The 25706-nt window shown below is 29.0% G+C and overlaps 3 protein-coding genes across 5 annotated transcripts; 2 read left to right on the forward strand and 1 right to left on the reverse strand.

Moving 5' to 3' along the window:
* Positions 1 to 1534: 1534 nt before the first annotated feature.
* Positions 1535 to 6316, forward strand: LOC105792755 (probable RNA-binding protein ARP1). Its single transcript, XM_012621515.2, has 6 exons — positions 1535 to 1914; positions 2054 to 2186; positions 3127 to 3241; positions 3713 to 3752; positions 4785 to 5034; positions 5117 to 6316. Exons 1-5 carry the CDS (start codon positions 1735 to 1737, stop codon positions 5031 to 5033), a joined length of 717 nt encoding a protein of 238 aa, XP_012476969.2. The 5' UTR covers positions 1535 to 1734; the 3' UTR covers position 5034; positions 5117 to 6316.
* Positions 6317 to 8331: 2015 nt separating this feature from the next.
* On the forward strand, positions 8332 to 11750 carry LOC105792756 (protein NRT1/ PTR FAMILY 4.4). Its single transcript, XM_012621516.2, has 5 exons — positions 8332 to 8451; positions 8545 to 8762; positions 9638 to 10078; positions 10536 to 10678; positions 10758 to 11750. The coding sequence occupies exons 1-5, from the start codon at positions 8343 to 8345 to the stop codon at positions 11620 to 11622; spliced, it is 1776 nt and encodes a 591-aa protein (XP_012476970.1). The 5' UTR covers positions 8332 to 8342; the 3' UTR covers positions 11623 to 11750.
* Positions 11751 to 14354: 2604 nt separating this feature from the next.
* On the reverse strand, positions 14355 to 20085 carry LOC105792757 (probable E3 ubiquitin-protein ligase RHA4A). Of its 3 annotated transcripts, none has more exons than XR_001133353.2 (3): positions 19624 to 20085; positions 19381 to 19500; positions 14355 to 14864 (listed from the first exon to the last, which is right to left on the reverse strand). XR_001133353.2 is itself a non-coding variant. In XM_052634305.1 (3 exons), exons 1-3 carry the CDS (start codon positions 19843 to 19845, stop codon positions 14624 to 14626), a joined length of 552 nt encoding a protein of 183 aa, XP_052490265.1. In that variant the 5' UTR covers positions 19846 to 20008; the 3' UTR covers positions 14355 to 14623. The 3 variants fall into 3 exon arrangements, 2 of the variants coding, with proteins under 2 accessions (XP_052490265.1, XP_012476972.2); XM_052634305.1 differs by having other exon boundaries at positions 19381 to 19469; positions 19624 to 20008; XM_012621518.2 differs by having other exon boundaries at positions 19381 to 19472; positions 19624 to 20006.
* Between the last annotated feature and the right edge of the window lie 5621 nt (positions 20086 to 25706).

A 25706-nucleotide genomic window follows, 5' to 3' on the forward strand; every position in this document is an offset into this window, starting at 1 on the left:
GTGAATTGAAATATGGATTGAGACATATGAATTGTGTATTCATGAATTGGACATGGAATGAACATTATTGTTGTTTACGTGAAATGTGTATTATATCGTGAGAAGCTATTTTATGGCAAATAATGAGAATTGAGTATGGTATAAAATAATGTATTTATGATTTGAGTATTGAATGGTTAAAGCTATTGTACAAATAAATGTAAATTTTAAATTTTTTATTGTGCTTAATATTTAATTGTGCCTATTATATTATCTTGTCTTTAAATATTCGGATTATAGAAATACCACTGAGTTTTACTCAGCATACGGTTTTGTTTCCCGTGCGCAGGTTAGGTACTTAACTTTTGATCGTCGATTCAGCGTCCAACAACGATCCTGAACTCAAATGTGGTGATGTTTATCTTTTGTGTCGGCATGTACCTAGAGTGTCTAAATAATATTTATTTTGTGGTTTGATTGTAAATGAGGTTATAAGTTTAATTTTGGTTGGTTTTATACATATAAATATGTGTTTGTTTTTGAAGCTATATTATGGCATGGTAAATTGAACTAAATCTAGATAGAAATGATAATTTTGAAGCTATATTTGATATCAAATCCAAATCTATGTTTAAGTGCTCATGAACTAGGCAAAATTGATTTGGATTTGATATGTTTATAATTTGAATTAAAATGATGCTTTGATGACTTGTTTTGATGATATGAAATATTTGAAATTTCTGTCTGTTTGATCTGTAAACTTTGGTAATGCTCCGTAACCTGATTCCGATGAGAGATACGGGTTGGGGGTGTTACATGAAAAATAGGCTTGAATAAAATTTAAGGGTTCATTTTCTATATGGACCAAGCTTTGAGCAAATTTTTTTGGCCCAAACTTGGCCCGACACAAATATATTATATTATAAAAAATAATTATATATATGTATTTATATTTATAATAAATCACTAACTCAATAACAATTAAACCCATTATCCAAAACTTAAAAAAAAAACTTACCCAACTAAAATATAAAATTTAAAAAATATAATAAAATATTTCTTATATTTATTTTTGTTTTTTTAATATAATAAAACATTTATTATATTTATGACAATATTTTTTAATATAAATACTTTTTAATGTGTTAGAATACTTTTATTTTAACTTTTTTACTACATTTAGTATATTATATATATTTAAAAATATTTTTAAATAAAACTAATCTAAAAAAATTAAATATGAGCAGACTTGAATTTACCTTTATTAAATTAGGTCGAGTTTAAACAAAATCCACTTTTTAAATTTAAAAAAGTAATTTAAATACCTTACATTATCCCAGCTCAAACCTAACCTGACATTAGCGCCTTTAATTAAGAATATATCAGGTCAAGGCAGGACAGGTGAAAAGACCACCCACCAGGCCCGGCCCGGCCCGGCCCGTTGCCATCTCTCATCCAAATGAAAGAAAAGGCGCGTGAGGGAGTGAAATGGAGAAAAAGAACATGTGGGGATGTGCTGTGTTGTATAATTGACGTCCGTATTATGATACTCAGAGAGTGTGTGTTCCCTCCCTATTTTTTTTTCCTTTCGCTTTCTCTTTCTTCTTCCCTCCTATTTCCCTTAAAAACCACACACCACCAACTCAAATTTCACCTCTAAATTCCAAAATCTACACAACCCCATCACATCCCCTCAGATCCATCAAACAAAGAGCAGTGAAAAATTGATCTTAAGTTGCTTGTGATTAAGAGAAGATGACTTGTGATAAGAGAGGGCAGTTCGGTGATACCACTTTCACCAAAGTGTTTGTTGGTGGTTTAGCTTGGGAAACCCAGAAAGATACAATGAAGAAGTATTTTGAACAATTTGGTGATATCTTGGAAGCTGTCGTCATTACTGATAAAGCTACTGGCAGATCTAAAGGCTATGGATTTGTATGATAATGCTTTCTTTCTTTCACTGTCTTTTGTATACCTTGTTTTTATTACTGGATCTTGGAGGAAAATGGGAGATCTGGTGGTGATTAGTGATGGGTTTTACGCGAAATGGAAATTTGACTCTTTTTTTTTGTAGGTGACGTTTCGTGAACCAGAAGCAGCCATGAGAGCTTGTGTTGATGCTGCTCCTGTGATTGATGGGAGAAGGGCTAATTGCAATCTTGGGTTTTTGGGTGCTCAAAGATCTAAACCCTCTACTCCAAAGCATGGTGAACAGTTTTTTCTTGCCTTTTCTACTTGTTTTCTAATTGATCTCGTTTAATGCTTGATGAATTTAGGGTTTTTGGGGATATTCATGATTGCATTTGCATGTTTAACACATTTGGAGTAAAGATTAATGATATCATATATGGATTTACCTCATTGAATGAGATCATGTCATCAAAATTTTTTGAAAGCAACTTTAATTTTAAAGATATGTCATAATTTAGTTTATTGATAGTAGTTTATATTCCAGACAATATAATGTATGAATCATAATGATTTCAATTTTAATGATATAACATCATTTGATTGATTGACTATATATATACATTTAAAGACACTTTTATATCATGATAATGCATCAAATATAGAATAAATAAAATGTTGGGTGCAGTGATCACATTGCACTTTTAAAAGTGAGAACTCAGATTCAAACTTTATGGATGACATTGTTGAGATTGATAGTTATAAATCCAGTAATGGACCATAAAAATGTATCAAGTATAATTCCTTTAACATTATTTGTAAAAACTTTATCTCTAGTAACTTAACTAGAAATACATAAAAGCAATGAATATTCCTAAAAAAAAAAGATGGTAAAATGGGGCAATCTTATCCAAACTCTTGTTTTTGGAGGAAAAGAAAAGTAGATCTTGAAAAACAAAACTCATGCCAAAAAATATGCAAAATAAACAAAAATGAGTATATATGTTTTTACACTACATTTATTCCCTTGTAAAAATTGCAAAAATAAACAAAATGGCATGCCAAAAAAAGTAGATATTTTATAATGAAAGTTGGGTTGTCAATAGGACAGGCATGCATTGGTGGTGCATTAATTATATATACACATATATGTAAGAATATTAGGTTAGCTGTTTTGTTATAATTAAAGAAGAAAATGAAAGAAAGAAATTATAATAATAATAGAAATGGCGAATGCAGGAGGAAGGAATTTGAGGGGAATGAGGTGTTTTCCCACAGCAATAGCTTTTTCTTCAGCAGCAACCTTCCCGCATTATTATGGCATCCCACAAGGACTTCCTTTTAATCTTTATGGGTATGCTTTTTTTTTGACTGTTATTGAATTAAATAGTGCCACTTTGTCAAATGCCTTTATTATTATTTTTTTTGAAAGTTTTCTGTCTTTGGACCATGTTTAAAGATTTAGTTCATGTAATTTAATTCGATATAATTTGGCACTGTTACTGAAATATCCAAATTTCACTTTTTTTATTTAAAAGAAATTCCAGCTCAACCTTATGATTTGGATTATTATTATTTTAAAAATTAGTGATTTGGACTAAGGAATAATATTAACAATAGTAGGGATAAAATTATGTTAAATTAAAGTTTAGGGATTTAATTTTCAAGTTGAGAATAGTACAGGGATGAAAATCACAATTTGACCGAAAATTTCAAAATAAATATAGATAAATTATTCTATTTTTTGAATGAGAACGGTGACTTTAACTATGATTGTTTTTAAACAGATTTTGCTTACTGTATTTTCCCTTTTGCACTCTTTCAGGTACTCTCCATGCTCACCTGATTACTCTAATTATGCCACGGTTTGTACATGATCCTTCTCTTTAATCTTTCTTATTTATTTTTATATTATATTTTTTAGTCTTGGGAATTTTTGGTTATTTACAAGTTAAAAAAATTGTGGATTTATGAAATTAACCAAAATTTAATTTTAATTCTTTTTATGTAAAATAAATAATTTATATTTGAAAATGAAAATAACTTTATCTTATATAAAAATCATTTTTCAAAAAATATTATATAAGAGTTATTTTTATTTCCTTGAAAAATTAAAATTTTTTATGAAGATTTAACGAAATAATGTTTAAAAGACATGAAACAAGCCTATGTTGTTAAAATAAAAAGCAAAAGCCCAAAACTCAAAATTAGAATGGAAAAATGGAGAATCTAACTGTTCAAAAATCCAAATAACTTGATTGAACTGAACCGAACTTAGCCTTACTTTTCTTTTCTTTTTTTGCCCCTCTTGCGAGGACACTTTCTATTTTAACTTTCCTCTTTGGTGTTAGAAAAGAAAACCCATTACAAAGTACTTTAACACTTGTTATTTGAATAGGGAAGAAAAAAAAATCCCAATACTTAAAAGCAATGATGAAATCCAAAGGCTTTTTTTTTATACCATATTGGGGTTGGGGGAATGGGGTGGGGTACATTTAGGTGCCTGACACGAGCTCTAATCACTTACAAAAGTCAAGGCTCAGTCAAAGGCTTTTCTTCACAAGTATATAAATTTTCTTTGCTAGACAACTAGCATAACATTCAGCTCAATACACGAAGTAGAAAGGCAATATTAAAATAGTTCCAGCTAGCAGCTTTTGTATTTGCATTTGCATACAGTTATGCTGTTTTTACCTTATCTACAACTTCCTAATTAGAACCTAGAACTTGTGGTCCATCCTTCACACTTTCACAGTCTTCTAAAAATGTCTCTAACTGCTACCACTATAATTTTACTTTATATATATTCATCCCTTGTTTACATTGTCAGAGATCACATGTATAGAGAAATATGTATAATATTCGTAACTGTTGGGAATTGTGTCATTATGGTTCAGAACTACTATAGTCTGTATGGAGGGGCCACTGGCCAGTATCCAGTGTATGGTGGTGGCTTGATGACTGGTGCAGGAACAGCATTCTATCCCTATCTTCAATTCGGAGAAGGAATGGCCGGCCCCGTCTACTCTTCCGGCCAAGGATACGGTGTCCAGTTTCCACACCACCTGTTTCCTTACTCAACTGGGAGCTATCCACAGCACTATGGTGCACCTATGGCTCTTGCACCTACTCCACCCTTGCAATAAGGTTTGTTTGCATTGTACTACTACAACCATATATGCTATATACTATTTTTATATATTCATATTGTGTTTTGCCTGTGCCACAGGTGTGACATTGGCTCTTCATGCTAGGAGACTTCATTCCAAGCTTATGATATCACATTTCTTCAGCTGCTCTAAAGTCTTCAACCTTGGGCCTAACCATGGTTCTTTTTTCTCCCTCTATCTCTATCTAACTTGAAGCCCCCCGTAGGGGTTATAAATCACCTCCAAAAAATGGAGAATCATGCATGTTTTTTTTCCATTGCATCTTGTCAACAAGGGTTCCTTATAAGAGAACCAAAGCATTTTTTTATCTAAATGCTCAACTTTAGCTATTGGATCAGCTAAGTTGGGGTAACTATCTTTTTTGTACTGTCAGCCCTTGAAAAGGCCAAGTAAAAACAGACTTTTTTTTCTTACTTTTAGCCTAGGCAAGGCTAATAAATAGAAAAATGGTTTGCAAAATTTGTAAATTTAGCAACACTAAAAAGCAAGCCACTCATCTTTTTCAAATGGCTAATCACCTATTTGTCAATGAGGCAGTTTTATTTTAAAAACTGGGGGCATTCAATGCCCCCTAGTTTCTTTTTTTGTGCATTGACATCTGGTTTTTAGGGTTTAAAAACTAGGATCATGTAGTCATATATATATATTAAAATGCTTTTTTTACCAACATCACTTCATATCTTAAATGTAATAATATGTGAAAAAAATCAAAACACCATCTTCCCTTAGGGAAAGGGAAGATAATGGTTTTTAAGTACAAACTTACCCTAGCTTTGTTTTCTTTTGTAAATTCATTAATGGTGGCTAAAACTTTGGGAGTATTTAGCCCCTTTCTGATTGAACTATGGTAAATAGTTTCTTCTTTTGTGATTTTAATATGCATTTAGCTTTTTTCTAACATTTCATCATGAAAAAGGAGCTCCATTAATGGATATGGAGCTCGCAAGCATTTTGCATGCAAACCCTAGGAGATATTTGGGTTCCTTAGGGTTCTTCTCTTCTAATGTACCAACCATGGTTAGGACCTTCTCTCTCTACCCTCTCTTGAACTTGGAACTTGTTATTTTATATATATGGTTTGGATTATAAGTAGGGACTTATATATATATATTCATTCTCCATCCAAGGGTTGATGACTGAGAATGGATGATGCAATACTATATATTTGCATTAATTTCAGACTCTTTCTATGTCACTGCTGCTAATGTTGTACTTTGATCACCAAACTATAATGTGCTAAATTTTATTTATTATTATTATTCTGGTGTTTATTATTTTGCAAAATTATAACCACCTTGGCATAATTTGACTATGAATGCCCTTTTGATTAAAAAACTTAAAAGTATGTTATAGTTCTGGACTCTTGGAATTTAGTTTTATATTTTATTTTTAAAAATTTAGTTTTATGGTTTTAGATTTTAAAATTGAGGTCTTATTATTAATATCGTTATTTTTGTTAAATTTATTGATTTGATGTTATAAAATAAAAAAAATCGTTTGGTATCAATGAAATTAAAAAAAGACAATAATTTTAAATTTGATAAAATATTTTTAATAATTGGATTTAAAATTGAAATTCGTAAAGGGATTAAATTTTTAAAATAAAATATAAAATTAAAATTTACGGAATATTTTAACAAAAAGATGTCTCGAGAATGATAATTACAAAAGAGTAGCAAATCTATTCATGAACTGGGTATTTGTTCGGCTTGGTAACTGGTAGGCATCGGTTGACTTAAGTTACACTTATTCTTTTTATCTTGGGTTGGCTCAAATTTAAATTAAATAATTTAAAAAATATTTTATTTAAATTTAATTAGAAAATTATATTAATTTAAAATTATGCTTTAAATAATTAAATGGATTATTTAGGTAAATTAGGCCGTAATGAGTAATAAGAGAGACTCTTAGTTATAAAAATATTAATGGTTTTTAAAAGAGGTTTTGGTAATAAAGAAATATCGAACAGAAGTTTCTTATCTTTATGAAAGAGGAAAAAACTCCAAGCAAAGCTCTCTATAACATTCGAGTGGGAAGTTAGCCAAGAATTATTCCATATTTGAGGTTTTTCTTTTTTTTTCTTTCGATGAAGTAATATCGGGAGAAATATATTGTATGGAATACTTGTAGAAGAAGATACTTTTCATGATATATATATATATATATTTTTTTTCTTCTGTAAATAAGGTGTTCTATGAAATAGTTGTTTTATTGACGATGTCTTTCTTAGTAGGGAATGTTTTAAATAATAGTGGTTCTGATTACTTCTGAATAAATATTGCTCTTTAGATAGTCATCCTTTAACAATAGTTATTTTGAGTGACAATTATTGCTATTCTTAAAAAAGATATTAAGTAAACTAATCAGAATACTTACTTATGGTTAACTTCCTTAATATAATCTCATTTTACCTCCAAAAAGAAATAAAATATTAGCAGTCAAAATTAAGTAGCAAATAATAATAAATTTGAGTTTCAATCGTTTCGGATTTAAATTATATTAAATTATTTTGATTGTTGATAAGGGCGAAAGCAAAGGGGACAGACACTGGACTTACTCCCCTCAAGTGATAGATTTGCTATTAGTTCTTTAAAGTTGTATGGAGTTACATATTAATATAATGATAAAATTACATTTTACCCCTCAAAATTTATGGTTCATCTCTAGCCCCTTAAAATAATTTTTTCTCGCTTTGTCATTGATGCTATTCTGGATTAAGTAGGGTAGGCTAATGTTGGTATAACAGTTCTCAACTTTATATATGTATATATATATATATTGAAAATAGAATTTTGTTGTTTTCTTTGGTTCATCTTTAATGTAGTCCCTATAATAGAATGAATTCCAGGTAATTCAAACTATAGATTGTAAAAAAGGAAATTTTGTTGTTTCTTTGGTTTAAGATTGAAAGCTGCTTAATACGCCTCGACTAATAAAAGATGAAACGGTATGAATGATGGAGCTTATGCCCCACATTTAAGAGATGACATACCAACCAAAAAAACAATGATGATATATATGAATCCCCAATTTTTTTTTTTTTAAGCTTTACTTATAATCTCCATGGCATCAAAACCACCAACATCAAGATTCTATCCTTAAGTGGGGAAGATCCAAAAGCTATTGATTATCTTATTGTGGGAGCTGACTTGCTTTGTTTCAATATTTTGACCGCACACATATAATGGATGGGGACATGTCATTGCCATTACCACTATACCAAAGTCAACTTAACCTACAATTGCCCCTTCAACATGATATCATTATAAATTTAAGCCAAAGTGTATGTCCCTTTTCATGTATGGTTCCATGGAAGAGGTATCTGTTGATTGGAGAGGCAAGCCTTGCAAGGCTAACAAGCATGGTGGCATGTCTGCTGCTATATTTGTCCTTGGTCTCTATCTTTGTCTCTTTTCTTTCTATCTTTGGTTCAGCTTTTGAGCTTTACATTAATGTCTTGTTTTGTTTTTTTGTTTTTTTTTTTAAGGTCTTCAAGCATTTGAGATGATGGCAGTTGCAGCTGTTGGAAACAATTTAATAACTTATGTTTTTAATGACATGCATTTCCCTTTATCAAAATCAGCTAACGTAGTCACCAATTTTATAGGAACTGTCTTCCTTCTTTCACTTGTTGGTGGGTTCCTTTCAGATTCATATCTTGGTAGCTTTTGGACTATGTTGGTTTTTGGATTTGTGGAGCTCTTTGTAAGTAATCTTTCACTTAAGATCCAAGCAAAAAAAAAAGAAAAGAAAAAGTAAACGATATTCAATGTCATTGAACTATTAGTAAGTTTACATTTTGGTCACTAAACTTCAAAGGTTACAAAATGATCACTGAACTATTCGAAAGTTTTCATTTAAGTCACTGAGTTGTTAAAATTGTTGTATAACCTTCTCTGTTCTCACCTCTAGCACCCATCAAAGGGGTAAACTTTCCCTCTTCTTCGAAAGTTTAGTTTTTTGTTTATTTCTTTATTTTTTATGAAATAACTTTGAATGTCACGAATTTGTGAACCAAAATCCGAACAGTTTTCTTCTCTGATCTCTAACACCAATACTAAACTTCAAAGGTTACAAAATGATCACTGAACTATTCGAAAGTTTTCATTTAAGTCACTGAGTTGTTAAAATTGTTGTATAACCTTCTCTGTTCTCACCTCTAGCACCCATCAAAGGGGTAAACTTTCCCTCTTCTTCGAAAGTTTAGTTTTTTGTTTATTTCTTTATTTTTTTTGAAATAACTTTGAATGTCACGAATTTGTGAACCAAAATCCGAACAGTTTTCTTCTCTGATCTCTAACACCAATCATCAGATCAACTTGAATATGAGATATGTTCTTCTACTTATCAATTGGTATTGTCCCACCGTATCGATCATCGAATCGCTGCTCAAAGCTAAAAAGAAAAGGACTTAACACTTTAGTGACTTAGATGAAAACATTCGAATAGTTTAGTGATTATTTTGTAACTTTTTAAAATTGAGTGATCAAAATGTAAACATACAAATAATTTAGTGATCTTGAGTGTAGTTTACCCTCAAAAAAGCCATATTTAATACTTAAAAACTTGTGTGTTTGCAGGGCTTTATATTACTTTGCATTCAAGCACATGTCCCTCAATTAAGACCACCCTATTGTGATATGGTCTCTAATGGTGATCACTGTGAAGAAGCAAAGGGTTACAAGGCCATAATATTGTTCATTGCACTCTATTTAGTTGCTTTAGGGAGTGGATGCCTAAAACCCAATATTATATCCCTTGGGGCTGACCAATTCACAAGGGAAAACACCAAGCAATCTAAGAAGCTCTCAACTTACTTCAATATTGCTTACTTTGCCTTTTGCATGGGGGAGCTAATTGCACTCACTCTTCTTGTTTGGGTCCAAACTCATTCCGGGATGGATGTCGGTTTCGGTATATCGGCTGCCGTGATGGGGATCGGGGTGATCAGCTTGGCTTCGGGTACGGTCTTGTATCGAAACAAACCACCAAGAGGAAGTATTTTCACTCCAATTGCTCAGGTTTGGTTGGTGCATTGTTTGTTAAGCAACTTAGCTATTTTGCTTTCAGTTTAATTCCTTGAATTGTGTTAATGGTAATTTATTTAAGCATAATGAAAATGCTGACTAAAACATTAATTTTTTATTGGTGTTGATGTGGTAACTCGTGTGATAGTCCACGTATACTTCATGTTGACGTGGCACTATGTCTTATATTGTATGTCAACAAATAAATTAAAACTATAAAATTAAAAATTATAAAAAAAAGTAAGAAATGCATGTGATTGCCACACAGGCTGTCATATTTAAAAAATCTAAGGTTTAATCCGTATTTATGATAAAAAAATAATTCAATTCTTTTTGAAATGTTGTGATTAATTTTGACTTTTTTTAAAAGGTTTATTACTAAATTTAGCTAAAAAAAAAAAGAGCTAACTTAATAAAAGATATAAACATCAAGGGTGATTTATTTATACAGGTTCTTGTTGCTGCAATAACAAAAAGAAAGCAAATATGTCCTTCAAGTGTTGAGATGCTCAATGTAAGCCGAAACAATGGACCGAACCAAGTCTTCGATACATCGTTCAACACCGAGAACCTTCTTCATACTAATAAATTTAAGTAAGTGCTTTTGAAAAACGTCACTTTTAAAAAAGTTAATTTTTTTAATTTTTAAAATATTTTAATGATTTTAATGTAGATTCCTTGATAAGGCATGTATTAGAACCCAAGACGGTAAAAATGAGAGTCCATGGAGACTATGCACTGTGAGCCAAGTGGAGCAAGTGAAGATAATCATATCAGTTGTTCCCATATTTGCTTGCACCATAATTTTCAACACTATTTTAGCACAACTCCAAACATTTTCAGTCCAACAAGGGAGCACAATGAACACCAAGATCATCGACGGTTTCGAAATCCCACCGGCTTCATTACAATCCATCCCTTACATCATGCTCATTTTCGTCGTCCCTCTCTACGAAACTGTCCTCGTACCCACCGCTCAAAAAATCACCGGGAACGACTCTGGGATCACCCCTTTACAAAGGGTAGGAATCGGCCTATTCGTTGCAACATTCTCGATGGTATCAGCTGCCTTGGTGGAGAAGAAAAGAAGGGTATCGGCTTTACATCACGATGAAACCATGTCCATCTTTTGGATTGCACCACAATTCCTTATTTTCGGGGTTTCAGAGATGTTCACAGCAGTGGGACTCATAGAATTCTTCTATAAACAATCCTTGGAAGGGATGCAATCATTTTTAATAGCCATGACCTATTGCTCCTACTCTTTTGGGTTCTATCTTAGCTCCATATTGGTTTCCCTTGTGAACCAAATCACAAGGTCTAAATCCCATGGAGGGTGGCTAAGTGACAATGACCTTAATAAGGATAGGTTAGACCTTTTTTATTGGATGTTAGCTGCTCTTAGCCTCATTAATTTCTTCAATTATGTGTTTTGTTCCAAGTTTTTCTCTTACAATCCATCTTTGTCAAATGGTGGTCCATGTCATGATGACCCAAAAGCTAGGCAAGGAAGCTTAGAAGAAGTATATGATATATGAAATGTAACAGAGTATAGTGTTAGTAATAGTTCTATAGAATCAAATAAGATTTTGCTTCTACTCATTATGTTCTAAAAGTGGTGAGTGTTTTTTTTTTGTATAATGATAAATTTAGCCTTTAATGTTTATATCTTTTGTCAATTTGGTCCTTATTATTTCTTTGAGCTAAATTTAGTCTTCAAGCTTTTGAAAAGAGTCAAATTTAACCATCAACCTTTCAAGAAGAGTCGAATTATTTTTTAATAGAAATACTAACTAAAACATTAAAATTTTAAACATGATAGCCTACACAACAATATCCATGTGTACATCATGCTATTTTATGAACATTTTATTTTTCTTGAATATTTTTATAATTTTAAGTTATTTGTTGACATGGCATACAAGACAAAAAGTTTCATGCCAATATAAAATACACGTAGACTAACATGCGTGTTGCTGCAACAACATTGTTAAAAAAATTAATGTTTTAGTCAATATTTTCATTAAAAAAAGTGATTTGACTCTTTTTAAAAAGTTAATGACCAAATTTAGTTCAAAAGAAATAAGGGCTAAATTGTTAAAAAAATATAAACGTTAAGGGCTGAATTTATCATTGTGCCTTTATCTTTTTAAAAGTTATTAACTATGGATTTACAATTTCAACCAAAATTAATCATCATAAGCACTGAAGTGACTAACTCAACTTAAACCAACTAACCAAAATTCGAACTTGGACACTCAAGATCTTAGACCCAACCTTGTCAACATAACCAAGTCCTCATTGACTATAGTGATAAAGTTATAATTATATATCAACCATTCCAATTAAAATTAATCATTACGAACACTAAATTGACTAATTCAATTCCAACTAATTAGCTAAATCTAAAAAAACCTGTATAATAAAATTCGAATTTAACTCAAAATTTCAAAATCTCAACCTCATGAATACAACCAAGACCTCAGTGGAGTGAAGTTGAAATACAAGATTTAGCAAAAGTTGAAGATTGAGCACATCATTTCCTCTCATTTTCTTTTTAAGTGGAAAAGAAAAAGGAGAGGAAGATGTGAGTGGTGGGGTTCTTGCATTAGATAGTTAATATATTTTTAGGGATTGTGATGTGAAGGATGCACCGATTTCAAGCATAATGTTGATATTGCTAACATTATAATTATTTAATTCGGATTAAAGTTTGTATTATAAATTTCAAAGTAAATTAATCTATCTATATTTAATTTTGAAGCAAGTAAAATTGAAAACGACAAGAAAATTTGTCGTGTTTTAAAAATGTCGAGTTTTGAATGTTATTTTGAAACATGACAAGTCGATAATTTTAATATTCAAGGTTACTGTTGTTTAAAATTGGATTAAATTGTACACTTTATAGTAAATGAACTAATTTACTTTCCAATATATAGTATAGGGACCTACAAAGATATTTAACCTTTTATAAAGGTTAAAAAAGGGGAACTCCATATTTTCATTTTCACTACCTCACTCAGCTATTTGATTGATGTCTCACCGCAAGCAACGGAACATGTCCCATGCATGTTTTGTAATGGAATTAGGACTTTCTAGAAATCGTATGGTGGTTAAATTATTCATATTATCGGTTTTCGATTAAATAATAATTAAATAAAAAATTATGTTTTAAATAATTGATTTTTATATTTTTAAAATTTAAAATTTTAGTCCTGACCTAAAAATAATGGTTAAATCGGTTAGGTTAAATTCAATCGCTAGTTATATATTATGCATACAATTGTATATTTAATCCATATTCTCCGGTGAATTATTCTAAATTTCTATAACTTTCAAATTTTAAAATTTTAGTTTTGATGAAAATGACAAGTTGACATAACATTACACATGTGATAATATGTTTGTTGTATCGATCTTGGAAAGATTATATGGTGAAGAACTGAAAATATAGACTAAAACATCAAATTAAAGTATAAAAATTAAAACTACAACTTTTATAAAATACAAGGAGTAATAACAAAATTTAACCAAAATATTAACAATGATATAGCTAAACAAATAAAATTAGAGTAGAAGAATATCATAAGCATTGGTCCCATAAGCAATGATCTTTACCAACAAATTGGCCAATGCTCCAAATACAATAATATTAAACCCCTATTATGTTCATCACTAAATGATGACTTTAGCACTAAGCTCAAACCCATACATACCCACTATCTCATTTTTTTCCCCTTTTCTTTAATTTCTCCTTAAATTTCCTTCATTCACTCCAATCATGCTTCCATTACTTAATTATCTCTTTCCCATATATAAATTTAAACCAATCCATTCAATGATGCCTCTTTAGAGTTTTTGAAATTAATAACCCTAATTGAATACATTTATTACCCTCACTACTTGTATTTACAACCTAATTTGAGGAAAATTTGCGTTCAGATATAACAATAATTACTATCAGAATCAATCATTACATATATTGGATTGAATAATTAATTCAACAAATTAATTTGTCCTTATATGTTTCACGCAAGTAGGACTGCCATCTTTTGGGTTAAAATATGATATTAGTCCCTATACTTTTATAGAATTTGAGATTTAAAATACAATCTTCTTGTTTTTCAATTTAAAAACATTAGTCTAATCATTATCGTTGTTGGTAGTTTTTGTTAATGATTGGATTGAGATTTTTAAATCAAAACAGTTGGAGGACCTAATTTCTATTTTTTTTAAGTATATGGATTAAAGCTCTAAATTTGTCAAAGTATAAGGAGTAACAACATTTTTTTACATTCAAATTATAACATTTGAACCTCTAGGCATTAATGTCAACTTTGAAACTTGAATCTTTGCAAGTCATTTTTATCACTAGACTAGTAACTCGTTGCTTTGTCGGTGTCGTTTTATTCTTTGATAAGTTGTGCGCGTATGATTTGCGATTAACTACTCTTTAATAAATGAAACAAATTATGTATACCACCAGAGGGGCTTGCTTTGTCGATGTGACTCAAGTTGTGGCTAAGACAATACGTTCTGTTAATGTGGCGATGATGGCGGTGATGACGGTGGCGGCGGGGGGTCAATGTGGATAAATGGTATTGGAGGATGGAGTTTGGTGATGGGAATAACGCCAACGGCAACACAACATCTACAAAGTGGACAAGTTGAATTAGAATGTAGCCAACGATGCATGCATTCGATGTGGAACACATGTTTGCAAGATGGGACTTGGAGCAGTTCCTCTTTCATCTCAAATTCACCTAAGCAAACGCTGCATCTGTAAAAATATTTTCCAAAAAGTTGAATAAGTTTATCTACTTATGCAATATGGTACCAAGAAAGAAAAATGCAATGAAATATACAATAGTGTATTGAGATTTGGGCTTAACTCCTACTATGCTTCAACCAAATTATCTATTTGCACTTATTGGACTGTGGGCTAATAAGGCCACCAAGGTTTTTAACCCATTTCAAGGTTGATGTAGTGTATGGTAGCCACATTTGAAATGCATCTTATGGTATGGATAACATCAGAGGTGCTCATGGGCCGGGCTTAAGTATGATATTAACATACTTTATGCTTGTTTTAATTTGGTTCAACTTAAAATATGAGTCTAAAATTTTGCCCAAACTCGCCCATATTATTTTTAAAAAAATCTTTAAATTATATTATTTTAATATTTACTAATTTTATATATATTTTTTATTTTTTTATTTTTTTATATAGTCATTTTAACATTATTTTAATGTTTACATTAGAGTAGTATTACATATTTAGTATAAGTTTATTTTTTTAATGTGTTCTAAATTACATAATATTTAGAACTAACATAATATAAAGTATTATAAACTTAAAAATGGGTCGGGCTGGGCTCAAGCCTTGAATGTTCAAGCTGGACCCATAATTTAAATGGCCCTAACTTTTTTTATCCAAGCCTATTTTTTGGGTCTAATATTTTTACCCAAACCCTCTCAAATTTCGGGCGAGCCTTCAGGCCTGGGCGTGTAGCCCGACCCATGAACAAGTCTAGTTAATATACACTATTATTTATACTATTGTGATGTGTTTGATTGAATTAATGACATCTACTATCTGAATATTTAGAAAGATAAAATACAAACGATGAGGATCGTGAGATTTGAACCCAAAACATCATAATTTTCACTATTTCAATTTAATTTACAATTTTAATTAAAGACATATTTAACTTTTACATCAAATTTTTGTAAATTTGTTTTAGAATTTTTTTCACCCGCTTTGTATTGGGGTTAAAGTTTTTATTTGTATTGTGAACGAGGTTTTGTTTTAATGATAAAATTGAAGTTTTGAGAACTTTAAAATCTCAAGTCTCGTCGTATGTAAATGTGTGGTTCTTCTTCAGGTTTATTTTATTTATAGTTAGTTAATTTGAGTTTAGTCAGTTGTTAAGTTATTCTGTATCCATCCGTTTTGAGAGTTTATCAATACACACTTAGGTAACTCAAGTTTAGGGTTTAGGGTTTTATATGGGCCAAATCTCTATTAGTCCCTATATCATGCATTAGTTGTGAATTTAGTCCATATACTTTAATTTGTTTAATTTTAGTCTCTATATTTTTCAAAATTTAAAACTTTAGTCATGACCCAAATGGTAATAGTTAAACCCCTTAAGTCAAATTATGCTATTAATTTTGTACTAGGTTCTTCAATTTGATCTTTTTAATTCATATACTTTTCAAAATTTAAAATTTCAGTTCTAACTTAACTGGTAGTCATTGAATCTATTAACTAAAATAACATGACTTTTTTTTTGTACTAAGTGAAAATAGCAAGTTGACATGGTATTACACATAAGATAATATGTTTGCCACATAAGATTCTGGAAATAACAAAACTTAACTTCGCAAGTTTAACGACTACCATCTAGATCAAGATTTAAATTTTAAAATTCAAAAAACGCAGAGACTATAGAGTATGAACTAAATCCATAACTTACGCATAATACAGGGACTAATAGTAAAATTTGACCTTTTATATCACCATGTTTGATGTATAAATGTATTCATGGGCTGGACGATTTGCTCAATTCAAGCCTTGGACATATATATTTTTTTATTTCGAGCCGACTTAGTTTTCCCTAATTTAAATAAAATAATTAAAACCTATTTTATTTAAATTTAATTAAAAATATATAAATATTAGTATAAAATATTTTATTAAAAAATACAAAATCTTAGACCCTAGCTAATGATAACATTTTGGCTTAAGTCTAGACTCTAGAGGCATATGCAAGGATTAACTAGCAAATTTTTCACGTGTTACTATTGTTAGGGCTAATTTGTAATGGATAAACATTAAGGGATTGGTAAAACAATGATCTTATCACCCACTGGTTTAAATTGCTAACAACGAAGGTGATGTAAGTCTTAAAAAAGGTTAAATTCTATTATTAGTCCTTGTATTATACTTAAATTGTAGATTTAATCTCTATATTTTAATTTAGTTACTTTTAGTCTTTGTACTTTAAATTGGTCAGTTTTAATCCCTATACTTTTCAAATTTTAAAATTTCATTCCTAACTAGATGGTAACTGTTAAATTCATTAACTTCTGTTATTTTCAAAATATGATGTGGCAAACATATTGTCACATGTGTAATGTCATGTTGACTTACTTTTTCCACATATTACTTACAGAAAAACCAGTTAATAAATTTAGTGACAGTCATTTGGGTCAAGATTGAACCTTTGGAATTTGAAAAGTATAAGGATTGAGAACAATTCATTTGGAGAATATGAACTAAGCTTACAACTTTACGCATAATACAAGACTAATAGTAGGATTTAACCAAACGGATTTAACTACTATCATTTGGGCTAGAATTGCAATGTCAAGATGTACAAAGATTAAATTTGACCAAATTAAAGTATAGGGCCTAAATCCACAGCTTACGCAGAGTACAAGGACTAATAACCAAACTTGACCATTCCTAAATGCATATTTTTAGTTTCATCTCATGGTCAATATGGAGCTCTAAGATTTTCTAACTCCTTTCAATTACCTCTACCCATTCCTTTAGTTTTGGTCAGTATATTATTAAAGATGGAAATAACTACGAATGGAAAATTTATCGATCAAATGATTAAAATTCACAACCACTTTTTTATTTTATAATTTACCTATTGGATTAATAATTTTTCATTCTCACTCCTTTCTATCTTTTATACCAATCAAAATTTTAAGAAATTATTCTTTGAGTGAGCTTATACGGCATCATCAATGACATCTCTAATGCCTTGTCTTAGCTCCTCCCTTCTAGTTCTACTTTTTGAATATTGATACATATTATTGATCTTAAGTTTCAAAATAATCGATTTCATTTTGACTATGCCTGTCTCTATAAACACTAGAATATCCTTCTAACTCCTTCCTAAACCACGTTTCTTGTATTTTTTAACATTTTAAGTATTCTACTATTTTCTTGATAGCTCAAAATATCAAACTGAAACATTATCTTTATTCAATATCTTGAGCAACGTATCTGCTCTAGTACCGTTGTTATAAGGTAAAGAATTTTAATCCCCAAAAAACTTACAACTATAGATTGAAATATACTTTTAGCTAGTATGCCTAAATCAACATTCTATCACATTAATTGTGCCTCTCAAATGAATACCATAAAACACTCAAAAGTTATTTAACATAAGAAAAAATCTCAAAATTAATAAAAATATTGTTTTATATTGCTAAAATTCAATAATTGGAATCGTCAATTTCAATAAATTATTTTAGAGAATCATGGATTTAATGCATTAGAATAAAATGGTTGATAATGTGCACAATATTGAACGCATGTTAGTTTGTTATATATTCAACTGGCATTGATACTTAAGAATCTAGTACTCTTATTTTATACTTTTGATATGAATGGTCCTAATTCATCTGTTAAATTCTCTATTATGTAAACAAAATTCTTAGTATTGTTTTGAAATATTTTGTGGGTAAAAATAATTAATTTAAAAAGAAAAACTTGTGAAAAGAATTAGATTCTAGCTAGTCCCTAATGGAGGGAAAATTAAGCAAATTTTAATTCCTCATCTAGGTCTTTCTTAGATGACCACTTTATACTTTATTGATAGTCAATTTTTCATCATTCCTTTTCCTATACAATCATCTTCCATCAATTTCAGGGAGATATATATATTTATATTTATATGTATGTATAGTGTCACACCTCAGAAGCACATGGCGTAGGGCAGAGTGGATTTTATACACTACAGTATTCGTATTTTAGTTTAGTTTTAATATTTAATTTGGTATTTAAATTTGATTTTAATGTTCAATTTGATATTTAGACTAAACAACATCATGTGGCCCAATGAATAGTTGACACATCTGCTCTAGTGAAAAAAATACAGTACTTAATTAGGACGAAAAAAATCTAAGTACCAAATTGAACATTATAAAGTCAAACTCAAGTACTTAAATGAGATGAAGAAAACTCAAGCACCTAATTGAGCATTGAAACCAAACTTAAGTATCAAATTAAATATTAAAACTAAACTTAGATACTGAATAGACATTGGTAATTATAATAGACTCTAAAACTATATTTCAAATATTAAATTAACTTATAATCTTTTAAAATATTCTAATTGAGTTTTTAAACTATTAGTATTGTTTTAATTAAATTTTAATTAAATGTCAACTGATGTGACGTGTCACTATCTTACTGCAACATTTATTATTAATAAATTTGATGCCAAAAAAAAAAAAACCCTAAACCCAAAAGAAAAATAAAACATGAAACTCACAGTGTATCCCTTGTCCTCAATTCTTCATCAAATAAGACCGTAGGCAACTTATCTTTGAACCCACTTTTTAAACTCAATTGATAAGGCTGCTGCTGCAGTAAATGCACATACATGAATTAACTGCAAAGTAATAAAAAAGTAAAAAAAGAAAGGTAACTTTGATTAAAAAAATTACCACCACATGATGATTTATATGCATGATTGAATAAAGTAAACAAAAAGAAAAAAGAAAGATACACTTACTGAGGGATTAAAAGTAGTAGCTGTTGGAAGAATAGGCCTAGGGTTTGATATATTGGTAGCTCTTCTCTTGAGGTAAAACAAGTAAAACAATAAGAAGAGGATTATTGAAAAGAGGATGGGAATTGAAAATATGAAAGCCTGATAGAGTTTAAGTTGAAGTGCTTGTGGATAAAGGTGAGGAGCTGAAAGTGGTGTTTGTGTTTGGTTTTGAGGAACACCCATTAGAGCCTATAGCCCAAGAGAAATGGCAATGGCTCTCTAGCTTACTTGAGTGTATATATATGTGTGTGTGTGTGAGTATGTATGGTGATTGTACTTAAGGTGAAAGGAGGAGAAAACAGCACTTGATGCTTAAAGCAAAGATGTTTTAAGAGTGGAACAAAGGACATGATAAACTTGAAAAAGGAAAAAGAAATTAAATAAGTTTTAAAGATCAACTATTACATGATGATTAATGAGTTGAACTGTTCAAGGGTCGAGTAGCTTACTTGGTTCGATGAGTTTGGTTTTGATTTGGATTGAGTTTGTATAAAGAAAATTTTGACTTTAAGTTGGTTTAGAAGGAAGAAGTTATGGATTTTGTGTTTGAAGTTGAGATAAAATTTTAAAAATTTCAAGGATCAAAATAAAATATTTTATGTTAGGACTTGTATTCAAATTAAATAATGAGTGCATATGTTGAAGGGTTGAGTAGTTTCCTTAATTCGGTGAGTCTAGTTTGATTTAGGTTGAGTTTGTATAAAGAAAATTTTTACTCCAAGTTATTTAGAAGGATCAAATTAGGGATTTGCGTTAGGGATTGAGATAAAATTAAAAATTTTCCAAGTTCAGATTTAGAAATTTTATGTTAAGTGGACTTGGATTAAATTAGTTATTTTCGAGGGACTTGAATATAATTTCATTATATGAACCACTTGCTTTCCCTTTTGATTATCTCATTGGCTTGAAAGCGGCAAAGCCAAAAAATTGTTTTAAAGGGGCTAGAAATGAATAGAAAATTTAGGGGAGACCAAAATAAAATTTTAATGTTGTACTAACTTATAATTTCCTAAAAATTAGAAGGGTTATATAAAAAAAATTATTTTTAGAAACCAAAGGCGCTACCTGCCACCTCTCTCTCCCCTATTGGCATAGCTTGTATTCAAATTAAATAATGAAAAAGTATTTTTATTTAAATTTAATTAAAATATATAAATATTAATATAAAAACAATTCTTTTAATATTTTATAATATACAAATAGTAAAATGTACCAAAAATTTTAGAACTATGTTGCAGTCAATTTGACCCATGAATAAACCATATAAATTATTTTCATTAAAATTTGATGTGGATATCAGTCCATTTATAATAATGCAAATAGGACAAGAATAAACAAATACATTAAAATTTATTAAAATATAAAACATTTTAAATATAATTATAAGAAGAAAAAAAATACACAACTCGCATACAATGTGGGATATTTATATTTATGCTTTCTTTTGGAGGGATGGGACAAGCCCACCACACTCCACTGAAAAAGGGGAGGGACCCCTTTACTCTCACGCTCAGATATTGTAAACATGAATCGATCCCATATTCTTTTCATCATTTTTTTTAAAGAAAAATCCAAAAACATATCTTAATTTATTCTACTATAGTCCTTAATGGATAAAATAAAAGTTTAAATGATGACAACTAAGCATCTCCGATTAATTAGTTCGATTAAGTTTTAGTTCGGTTGGTATTGGTATTGTTATTAATGTAAGAGGATGCATGTTTGAGTGCGCTGAAGCGTATTATCATCCTATTTAAGGGTTGAGGAGGAACTATAAATAATTTAATGTATTATATAAAAAAAGAGCAGATATAATAATAACAACAACTTATAATGAGATTAATGTTAAAAAAAAATAGAGTAACTAAAAGTGATCAAATTATAATAGATAAATTTTATAAAGGGTATTGTGAGCCCCTTATCAAATGTTGTTGGAACTAGTCAACACTTTTATAAAGCCATCGAGGCCTGAAACAAGCCAAGACTCTCTCTCTCTCTCCTTATAATTTCTCCTTCTTCCTCTTTATCATCATACTCGACCACCTACAACCAATGATGTTTGAATCAAATTGGTTGAGGTACCGATCCAAATAATGATATTAAATCAGTTGGACAAGTTAAAAACCGTTTAAACCAATTTTTTTTTAAAAAGTTTAACATTTTTTTATTGAGTAAATTAAACTGACAAATCAATTTAAAGTTAATAAACCAGTAGTTTAATTCTAAAAACATTATTTATATCTCTCCATCCACAGAGTTAATGATCCTCAACCACCCTTTCTCTTTCTCTCAATTCATCAGAGCTTGTAAGACATGACAGATCTATCCATATCCAAATTTATAATCCAAAGGCCATTTCTTCCGACTTGTAGCACAAATTTTTCGTTGTGGTCGAGTAAAAAGACCTCACCGGCTTTTTGGCTCGTGCCATAGAAACAATATTGGTTAAAATCATTTCCTTTTTGTATTTTTCTTTCTATGAGCTGTTTTGAAATCAATGGAAGCTTGAATTATAATCTTATAAATATCTTTTTTCTATTTATCTTTTATGACCAATTCCTAAAAAAACATAATAAAGTGAAATTCTTTTTGTTGGAGGATATGAGTAGACCTATTTATGAGTTGGGCTACTTGTCTAAGTTTAAAGAATCGTTCGAAATTTGAGAAGATTTAGACAAGAATATTAGGCCTAAAAATGGGTTTGGACAAAAATATTATGCCCATTTAAAATATGAGCCGAGCTCAGGCTCAAACATTCAATGCCCGAGCCTGACCTGACATGTTTTCTGTGTTTATAATGCATTATTTTATGTCATTTATATATATATATATATATATATTATAATTTATAACACATAAAAACTAAATCTATAATGGTATATAATACTATCATATAAACATTAAAAAATGTTAAAAAGCCTATATATAAAATTTTAATAAATGAAAACTCTTGTCAGACACTTGTTTGGTATAAGTTCGAACCGTGTTACCCACATTCATTTCTCTTAATAAATTTTATGAACCTTTTATATTTTTGAATTTTTACTTTTAAATTATTTGTTAACGTGATATATAAGACAAATAGTGTCATATTATCATGAAATACACGTAGATTGCCACACAAACTAGGGACGAAGCCAAAAATTCTTTTGAGGGGGGACCGAATGAAATTTTAATTTTTAATAGTCTACATCTTTATAATTTGTAAAGGATTAAATCAAATTTTTATAATTTTAGGGGATCAAAAGTGTTATTTTACCTTTATTAATTTAAAATTTTAAAAAAACTTAAAAGGCCTAAATAGCAATTTTCTATTTTAGGGGAGCCGGGGGCCCTGCCACCCCCTAGATTCGCCTCTGACGCCAACATTGTTGGAAAATTAATACTTTAGTTAGCATTTCGTTAAAAAATAATTTGACTCTTTTAAAAGATTAAGGGTTAAGTTTAGCTCAAAAGAAAAAAGGACTAAATTTAAGTTTAGCTAAATTTTTTTTCTTTAGCATAGTACAGCACAGCAGTTCAACAGCTACAAGGAAAATCACTGTTAAAACAAGAAAAAGAGAGAAGCATATTGCCAGTTTAAACAGCAAAACAAAGACCAACTCCAATATCTTTTTTTACGAAAGGTTTAATTATGGTTTCAGTCTCTCTATTATGTTAAAATTTAAAATTTAATCTCACGATTTTAACTTAAACATAATTTGGCCTTTATTTTAATAATGTTATTCGTAAGTCGTATTAAAGTTAAATTATTTTTACTAGTTTTCAATCACATAATTATGTGGAAATTCAATCATTCGTGTTCAATCAATAATAACTTTATATAATAGTCGAATGTTTAATATTATTTTAAAAAGTTTCACGTCACCATGTTAAGGATAGCAATTAATGGTATTATCAATTTGGACCTACTAATAATATTATAAAACAAAAGAAGCAAAAGTATGGTTTAAAGAAGAGAATATAATAGAGGATTAAAATCATAATTAAACAATTTAACCCATAATATTTACACATTCTCTCAACATTTACACAAAATATATAAATGAGAGAGCTAAATCATTATTATACCAATCAAAATTATGTATAATTAAAGGAAAACATTAACGAGGTAATTAATTATTTTTAATTGCTCACCTTCAAAATCAACAAATTAATAAATTATAAATTTCAAAAAATTAATTGAGCTATTTACAGATCACACCTTAAATGATATGTTAAATAAAATTAATAAATTCACCATACCATAGATATATAATTAATATAATTATAATATATCAAATTAGATTAAATAAATGTATGGTTTATAAAATTTTATATATGATATATAAAATTATTTATTGTATATAAATAAAAATTATTTTTAAAACTAAAGTAATATAATTTTTTTCTTTTCAATTTTTGGTTAATGAAAACATAATAGTTTAAATATAAATTAAGTCAATATAATGTTTAAGTTTATTTATTTATTATTATATAAAATTCATTTAATAAAAGTATTTTATTGAATCAAAATTTTTATCTATAAGTATGATAAATTTTCTAATGAAGTAAAATTATTTAATTAAATAAATATTTTAGTAAAATTAAATTTCTTATTTATAAATGTGATAAATTTATAAAAATAAAAATTCATTTAAATAAAAATTTAATAATATCATAAACAACAAAGATTATATTAGTGAATTCAAAAGTTTTTTCAAACTCATGTTTATATATATTATAAATTATAGATAAATATATATATATAAATATTTTTCATTTTGGAGAAATAAATATTATTTTAAATTATTTTTTTGGGTTCTATTCATGTCCATATTTAATTTAATTTTATATCAATTTTTTATAATTATTATTAAATTATTTTTCATTATTTAATTAGCACATGTGATATATGATTTGAATAAAAATAATATATATTAACATAGTGCAATTGTTTTATACAATTCGTCTCAAGCAGTGGTGAATCTGGGGAATGGCAGGGGCCGGCCCCCTCTAAAATGAAAATTTTTTCATTTAGATCTCTTAAAATTTGATTTAATATTTTAAAAAATTATAAAAATATAAGCTATTAAATGGTAAAATTGTATTTTTATTATCATAAAAATATATAATTTAATTTCTGCCCCCAATAAATTTTCTGACTTTGTCCCTGGTCTCAAGTAATATATTTTTTATATATTAAAATGAATTTTATTAATTTAATAAATTGTTGTTTATCCTACTTTATTTAAAAAGAAAAGAAAAAGAAAAAGTGAAATAAAATTTAAAAGGTTTGAGATAATTTAATAATAAATTAATAAATGATGAGGAAAAGGCCTAAGGTTTGATGAAAGTCGCACAAAGTGGGAATAATGAGATAAAGATCTGAAACTCCTCCACTCAACACTATATCAGATTCTAAAGATTTGCTAAAAAGTGACCAAAATTAAATTATTATTTATTAAAAATGATAGTGTTGTCCTTTTCCACACAATTATAATTATTTCTATAATTAATTATTATATAACGACTATATATTTGCCTTATCTCAAACACACCCTTTTTTGTACTATATGTATATATTAATTTCATAAATGCTCACATGCAAGGTTAATTTCAGTGGATAGTCCGTGCAAGTTAGATTAAAAATTTTATCCATTTTTATTATTAAAAATCGGTGTGGCTGATGGAATGACCAAAAAGTTATACGTGGTGTGTCATGTGTACCTCATGCTAACGTACATGGATCCGTTTTTTTAACAGTAGAAATGAATGAAATTTTAATAGAAGGACCAGTTTGCTCTTTAATCCATCGTATAAGGACTAATTTGTCTATTTTTTTAGTAAATGGGACAAAATGTAATTCGACTCTTAATATAAGGACATCCTTGATACTTTTACCTTCGTTACAGCTTTTAATTAATGAACAAAAAAATTTATGCCTTTTATTTTTTGTGTAATTATTATTTAATACAGCTTTTAATTAAGAGTTAATTGCATCAAACTTTTTGTACTATGACCCACATTTTAAATTAGTCTTTAAATTTCAAAATGCTCTAATT

Source organism: Gossypium raimondii, chromosome 8 (genome assembly GCF_025698545.1).
Source record: "Gossypium raimondii isolate GPD5lz chromosome 8, ASM2569854v1, whole genome shotgun sequence".
Taxonomy (NCBI): Eukaryota; Viridiplantae; Streptophyta; class Magnoliopsida; order Malvales; family Malvaceae; genus Gossypium; species Gossypium raimondii.